Raw genomic sequence first — 8,481 nt, forward strand, 5'->3', positions numbered from 1 at the left:
AATATCTCCTATGCACTTCTCATATATGGAAAATGACACGCTGTGCTATCTTATGTTTTGATGATTTGACAAATCTTAAGGAACCAGATATGATCAGGTTCACTTGTTGAATTTGGTCAACCTCTTGATATCTCATGTACTGATATATTAACATGCTTCTTGAAGAATCAGATACTATCAGTCACTTTACACAAGCTGCAGGATATGAAGGATCGCATATATTTTCAGAGGGACCAGATCCAGCTATTGCTTGGTCAACTATACAGTTGTAAAGTTGTTGCCACTGCTGTGCAGTAGTGCAGCAGCACATCAACAGAGTGGCTTGACTTTCTACATAGACAACAACATCATGTTGAAGTGAAGATCTATTCTTGCACAATCAAATTGCTCATATTCTAAGTGCAAGTCTCCACCTCTTGAGGTGCTCTCAAGAACAAAGCTCCAATGAACAGAAAGACCAGTTCTCACCACTAAAGATATTTTAAGTCCTTAGATTTGTTTGAGTCTTTATCCTATAAATTGTAAACCTACTCTTCTCTTTTAAGAAGTTGTTTGTAGGTATTTTGAATTCTCAGAAGTTGTTTGTAGCTTTTTGGTGGTACACCAAGCTAGAGTTAGTCTAGGTGGATTAGTTGAATTCTCAGAAGTTGTTTGTAGCTTTTGAGTGGTACACTAGGCTAGAGTTAGTTTGGGTGTATTAGTTGAATTCTCAGAAGTTGTTTGAAGGCGGTTTACCTACTTAAGCTTCTGAGTGGTACGCTAGGCTAGAGTTAGTTTAGGTTTATTAGTTGGCTTGACTAGAGGTAGTCAAAAGGTACTTACAACAGGGTGTATTGTAAGGGATGAGGGATTATGTGAGTTAATTCCTACGTTGCAAGAGTTATAATATGAAGTTGCTTGGTGTTAGTGGAGTTGAAATCTTACGTGATAGGTCGTGATTTTTAATCGCTTGAGCAAGGAGCTTTCCACAATAAAATCTTATCTGATTTACTTACTGCACTACATCAGAGAACTGGTAGACAATCAGGTTTCTCATATATTGTTTGGTGAACGCAGAGCTTCTAACGGAAAATTATCGGACTATGAGGGAATTCATGCAGGAAAATATAGTACGCTATGAAATATTTAATTGGGAAATGCTTCTTTACACGCAATATTAAATTAGGCCGCAAAATCTTTGTCGTTTAGGATTTACTACGTTATCAAAATATTGTAAATCTTTGTCACGCTGAAATCTCAGAGTCGATTTGGTGTGGCAAGAAAGAAAATCTGAAAATCTATCCCGACATAGGTGCTCATGCTTCACTAAAATTCGATTGCTTAGAAGGAAGAGAAGAGCCCAGCAAATCTCATTATCATTTAATTATACCATCATAATATTCTTTCAACTATAAAAAATTAATAAGATCTACCTAAAAATAAGAAGCAATCATGATAGCATATCTTGAAAACAAGCTACACATTTTAATAATCTACTTAACATCATGTGCCGACAAAATAGTATAGTCCACCTTCCGATGTAAGAGTTCAGAGTGTTCAAACTTAGATTAATCAACTAAGAGCCTGTTTGGATGCTGAAAAACAGTTTATAAGTAAAAAAAAATTAAGTTGGTGTAGCCCAACTTATTTTTTTGGCTTATAAATTATTTTCAGCTTATAAGCTGCTTTAGATAAGGTAAGTCATGGGCTAAATTATTTTTTTGGACTTATTTTAGCACAAAATGACTTATAAGCTGGCCAGCCAAACATTCAAAAAAGCTGAAAACAGCTTATAAGCAAATCCAAACGGGCTCGAAGAGATATTGAAGGTGGCTTTAAAAAAAAAAAAAAAAAAACCAAGAGATATCAATGTCTGATTCTATCAATCACGTTCACTTTCATTAAACAAACCAACCAATTCCACATATCACTGGATGTCTGTCAGTACTACTGGTAGATTGAAGAAAAATAAATCAACTTTCATTACTTAGTTTGTCAATCCACAAGGAAGAGACCTAAAAAAGACATCCCAAGAAGAAGAAAAATTAGATAGAAATGATTCAGGTGAATCAAATCTCTTTACCCAACTCAAGATCATTAAGTTAACCTTCAACTCTGATCTAAGAACGAAGTTCTTTTTCTGCCTTGCAAACTTCCAAGCCTGAAACTAAGGAAATTCCTAATGAAAAAACGTTTCTGTTTTTACGGATCCTGCTCAGCGTAAATCCAAATTCATGACTTGATCTTGTTCAACGTGAATCTACATTAATCGGCCAGTGAATCTAGCCAAAAAAAAAAAAAAAAAGTAAAGTACTACCATCTACATGAGAGGGCTATTGAGAAGTCCATGCCAAGAAGAACCACCAACTCCATTCCACATTCTCCTAGTTGAATCAAAATCACCCATATTATTTCCTTCTCCGTTAATCTGCCATGGAAATCCCCACAAAACTTTGTTGTCACCTTGATCTCTAGCCATGTTGCACACCTCTTGTTTAACTGTTGTCATTGTAGTAGCTGTTGTTGTTGTTACACCACTGCTAATTTCTTGATCATAATTATGCACTCCTATTTCTTGATCACTCACATTATTATTCACCCCCATTCCACCATTTTCCACATGATGTAATCCCATGTCCCCATTAATTCCATAGTACAAATTTTGGTGATGAAATCCATTGGGATTATTTTCGATAAATCCACCCCTAAGTGCATCAAGAAATCCACTAGGATTTTCATTGCACATGATTGAAATATTATTATGGTTTTCAAATCCCAAGTGCCCATTCCCTTGTTTTTGGAGCCTAGCAAATGCTAAGCTCAAATCACTAGAATCATAGGAGAAAGGTGATGTGAGTGAAGAAAGTGGATTACTATTATTAGGGCTAGTGTTGAAGGAATGATCTTGGCTTGTACTTCTTGATGATGATGACCTTTTGTTCTTCCTGCAGCCTCCTCCTACTGGAACATTTCTTAATGTTCCACCTTTGGTCCAATATCTTCTACATGATTTGCAAAAGTATCTAGGCTGAGAGAGACTGTAGTTGTTGTAGTAGCAAAATTTGGTGTTGGCAGAGTCACATCTTGGGCAATTTATTGCTTGCTCTGGTGGCTTTGGCTTCTTGTCTTGTTGTGGCTTTGTGCTCACCAACATGCTTTCTAGGGTTTGAGAAGATAGTTCCTGAGCAACACGTTAATTATCTATCAGAACTTGATATCACTAAGAAAAGACTGCAAAATTTTGTAATGAACTAGTGGTAGTATATTTTTGAAGTAGCAAAGAAAAAGTTAAATTATTGTTCTACTTGATGTATCAATGCCTTGCTTTTACATTAAAAATTGTTAGGGTAGGATGCACCAACAACCCCTTAAAATTGTCGGTAAAACCTCAATAATGGAGGCTTGTTCTAACGGAGGCTGATGTATCTAAATGAAATTTAATTGTCTTTAACTTGAAAGGCGACATGGTTTTCTTAAACAGAATTTTAAGGCTCAGCTATAGCATCTCTTTGTTCTTAGGCTATATAGCTAAAATCTTAATGAAAGAAAGAAATTTACAAAAAATTGCAAAATATAAGCGCATACACTACTCTCCTTGTGCTGAAGAACTGCATAAAATTAGGAGTTAGGCACATAGAGTAGGTCTTTTTTTGGGTGAATAGATCTCGTCTATATAGTTAAAGATAATAGCGCAAAGTAAAAATTGATTTGCTAAAGCTAGTAAGATTGATTTGCTAAAGCTAGTAATTAAGATAAATTGTTAGAGGAAAATATAAGATGATTGTGGAGTGGGGATTCGGGAATTGTATAGTGAAATGAAGATTTGGTAAAGTGAGATTTATAGTGGTTTCTAAAGATATTGAAAGCTATCACCCCACAAAATAACACTTCCAAATTCATCCAAATCCAAAGGAATAACAATTAGGAGGATGACACAGCTCCTCTCCTAATGTGAACAAAATTAAAGAACTTAAAAAGACTCATTTCATATCCAATAGTTATAGCTATGCAAGAAACAATTTCAAAATCATCTCAGAAAAAGGAAATAGAAAATGAAAAAACAAAAAAAAACCACACACACAGAGAAAGGAAGAAAAAGAAAAAAAGAAGGTCAAAGCCAAGTGACACAACGAAGAAAGAAATTAAACCATCATTATTACTACTAAATACTAGTAATACAACCTCATTTACATCTCCCTAGCTCAGTAATTTTTACCTGATGATGATGCTGCGCACTAGAGGGATCCATCACTGACAGCTCGAAATTAACAATATAAATCTAAGAGCTTAAGACTTAATCCTCCAAAATGATTTAATTTCTTGGTGGTTACAAAGGACAAGATGGGGTAAGAAGCTCTTGAATAAAAGCACAAGGGAAATTTGAATTGCAAAGAAAAGGTAGAGGAAGTAATGCAAAAGCCAGGAGAACAACTTGTGAGTGCCTCTTTCTCAAGCTCAATATATATATATAAATGTAGAGAGGGACCAAAGGAAAGACTGGGGTGGGTGGGTTTGTGTGGGGCGGGGGAGTGTGTGTGTTTGTTGCTTCAGTACATGTCTTAGTGTGTATGTGACAGAGGGAAAGATAAATAAAAAATAGACAAGGAAATACGGGTAAGGCTTAGGTCTGTTATTTGGGACAGAATGGAGTGGAAAATCAAACTGTACATGGGTCCCTTCTTGCTTCAAGTTTCCCAATACTTCATTCTATATTTGCTAGCCTTCTATATTTCTCTCTTTTTCCTTTTTTTTGATGTATACCTATGGTCTCCAATTTTACCCTAAGGAGTTGGACGTTATTTGGTTGATTTTTTTTTTTTTTTGAGAAAGCATCTAATGTTGAAGTAAAAAAAAAAAAGTTTGGTGTTTGCTGAGGCGGATTCAATTTATGGGTTCTATAGTGATTTTAGTTAATACTACAATAACTATTTGATTTATAGTCAGATCTTATAAATGTTTATTTAGTGATTTTTTGAACATATATAGATGATTTGGGCAAAAGTTAATGGATTCACGTGAATTCATAATCGATCCTCTAAATATGCCTGGGGTGTTTGAAGAGGAAATAATGAATTGATAAACAAACACATATTTGAAATGGTCTTAAAATTAAATATCTGAAATCATATCTATGGTCAAATGGTATTTTCAAAGTTAATGGTAAATTAAAATGAAAATATATGGTACACTAAGATTAAATAATGAAAGTTTATACGTAAATACGTATATATTATATTTCCTCCCTTCTGTCTATTGTCAGTCACCAATTGCTGGCTAGTTCTTTTCTTCTTGTGGTACTATGCGATATATATGTAGTAGTTTTTAGATGCCTTGAAGAGTTTTAGAAAATTTTAAAAGATTAGAAAGAAAAAACGATAATGGGCACGATTGATGTAAATCTCACTCTTTATCCCATTATACAAACTCACCTTGTCATGCACCTGCTCGTGTCATTTCGGTTATAAGAAACTTAATTATAAGGAAAAAATAATGCAGGTGCAGTTTGTTTGCATATCAGAATTGAAATATGAATATCTATTTCATCCGTAGGTCGACTCTAATTGCTTTTGGATAACGAAGTTAAATTACGTAAGCTTTAGAATTAAAGGCAACTTAACTATGTTAAAATTTTCAATATGAATGAAAAAAGTTCCTTTTAAAAGTCATACACGAAAAACAATCTTCTTTTGAATATCTTTCTATATTTCCTTAGATTTAAATGTACTTTAAATTAATAAGAAAACAATGAATTACAGGGTCTTTTTTTTTTCTTTCTCTGTTTGATCATTTTCCATGTATAAGAATATTTGAGTGATCAACCTAGCTAAACTTATCTTCGATCTATCAATATATATATATATATATATGCCCACAAATACAGAAAATAGTTTTGGTCCCATAGATCAAAGAAAAATAATATTAATCAGAATCTTTCGATGTTGACAATTTGAAGATGGGTGATAAAGAGAATGTTGGCTGCATATATATGGACCCAACAGCAACAGAAACCGTAGCTATATGTCGAGTGGCCACAAGTTAAAGGCTATAATTGAAATGGACAAGTGATGAATGATGATCATACGAAGAGGCATAAGCGGTCACTTGGATCAGGTAGAGTACTGCACCTTTATTTTGCATGCTTAACTGGAACCACTTACCACCAAACATCAGTCTTCCAACTCCAACACAACCACAAAATACTCTGGTTGCAAGTGACTTGTCTTTGTCACCTCAATTGGCTTTGATAACCATGTGATAGAGGCAAAACCTTGAAGTTTAATTATGGGTTCTGAAATTTAAAAATGAACACGTAACTTATTTCAGTTATCAGGTTCGCAATAAATACTTTCATATTTTTACTAGATTTTTAATACAATCTTTGAGCAAAAATTACTGACTTCCTCCGAATTCATACCTAATATTGTAGCTCCGCCCTGTACGTGACCAACTACTTGGATGTTGATTTTGAATGGATTCAGGGAGTTCAACTGGTCAGTAATTAACTCAAATTTTGTATACATACATACATACATACATTAGTCTCTATAAACGTACAGTTGCACGTCATTCCCAGTCAATCTTAATCATAGTAAAAAAAACTGTAGGTAAGATCATTTGTAATTATATATATTCATTTCATGAGTTAAAAAATTATTATTATATGTAATAGAGGGTTGTATCTACTTTTTCTTTGAAATTGATGTTGTCGGTATTTAATTTTTCCTCTTTGCCCATATAAAAAACATGTTACTACTAATTAGATAATCCAATATTAGAGATTAGGTGACCATATATTTATTTTAACAATATCATTCTATTTTAAGAATATTTAGTTATTTATTTAAAAAAATTAAGTTGATCACAATTGTATGATTGAATAAACCTCTATAGTTTATAATTTTCCCGAACTCAAAATCATTAGAAGTAAAGAAGAAAAACAAATAATACTCTCTATATAAATTTTTTACATAGTATAACATAAATAGGATTAGTTAGTATCACATAAATTGGATACATAGTAAAGTTAGTAATAATGTAAGGGAGGTAGTTCAATTGGAATAGGATTAGTAAATAGTAATGTTAGTAGTAATAGTAAGGGTATATAAGTTGTTTAATATTTGAAGAATATTGAACGATTTTTTGGAAGAATATTAAACGATTTTTTGGTCAATCAACATTTATATTCATGCTTTTAAAATAATATATATATATATATATATCAAAATAGTTATTCTTTAAATTAATCTAGTGATCATTCTAAATTCTGAATTTGCCTACTATTTCATATGGAATACAAATCATGACACTAAAACTATATATTATGAACTAGCTCATTGCCATCTCTTTTTAAGCCTTAGGAAATAGGAATTGTTGTCCTGTGCAGTACTAAGGCTTCGAGGTCAAGGTAGTAGTATCCCTAACAGAAATTCTGAATATTGTACGCTTTTTTCAGACAGTACTATAGTACTGCAATGCAACTTATTCAATCTTTTCAATAATTCATAATTTTACTAGGAAATTATGTTAGGCCTGCACTTTATGGCAGACTTTAATTTGCCTCAGGCCTCTAGTACTGTTGGACATTGTAAAAGTTCACCGAACAACACTGATATAGGGGAGAATTAGACAACCTTGTACAAGTGATTCGTCTGATATATCGTTTCTCTAGAAATATCATTAAATATAAGCGTGAATAATGTGTGTTTTTTTTTTTAATTTCTCGTGTCCGGTACCCGCATTGAAACCCGATTATATCTAGATTCGAGTTGGGTAGAGCCCATTTATTAGGAAAGCGCTCTCTGACAAGAATTTTTTCATATTCAAGGCTCGAACCCGAGAGTCTGATTAAAGGAGGAGCAACCTCATCCACTGCACCACATCCTTAGGTAAACAATGAGTAATTGTATGGTTAATGCAAAAGAGACTAACATCACTTGAAAAATGTAAATATCATGATAAGGGCACTCATAATTATAAGGACAGACTAGTTCCTCTATCCATCATTTTCCTTGTTCTTTAATTTTATGCTTCTTCCGGTTTAATTCTTCACAGACACAGTTTACCTTATATGACTGCCACGTATCCTCGTGTAAGTTATGAGTCAGGTGCTACTATGAATATACATGTGAGCTAATTTTGTGCTTGAAGAAATGTCTTGACACAAATGTACGCCTGTTTATACAGATTCGTTCATACTCATGTGAAACCATCCATGGCGAATCTAAGAATGACAAGTAGCTAGTTAATCAGTTGTCGACCTAAAATCAGCACTGTCAGACAAATACTGTTCTTTGTCTTCTGCCTTAAGCACACTACAGAAAAAATTATTTTTATTGTCATAGATTAATTATTGTTGCAAAAAGTACTTTTGGCAATAATTTTTTTTTGTTGCATCGACATTTCCCAACGGCTGTTATTGCAACAACGTGCAACAATTTTTGTTTTTTTTGGCCAAAAGTACTTTTTGCAACAATAATCAATACTATGACAACAAAATTAAAT

At 33.3% G+C, this 8,481-nt stretch overlaps 1 protein-coding gene across 1 annotated transcript; it reads right to left on the minus strand.

The window, feature by feature from the left end:
- Window positions 1-1,851: 1,851 nt before the first annotated feature.
- On the minus strand, window positions 1,852-4,424 carry LOC132605203 (dof zinc finger protein DOF2.1-like). The gene is made up of 2 exons (XM_060318425.1): window positions 4,196-4,424; window positions 1,852-3,160 (listed from the first exon to the last, which is right to left on the minus strand). Exons 1-2 carry the CDS (start codon window positions 4,226-4,228, stop codon window positions 2,300-2,302), a joined length of 894 nt encoding a protein of 297 aa, XP_060174408.1. The 5' UTR covers window positions 4,229-4,424; the 3' UTR covers window positions 1,852-2,299.
- Between the last annotated feature and the right edge of the window lie 4,057 nt (window positions 4,425-8,481).

Source organism: Lycium barbarum, chromosome 1, assembly GCF_019175385.1.
Source record: "Lycium barbarum isolate Lr01 chromosome 1, ASM1917538v2, whole genome shotgun sequence".
Lineage (NCBI taxonomy): Eukaryota > Viridiplantae > Streptophyta > Magnoliopsida > Solanales > Solanaceae > Lycium > Lycium barbarum.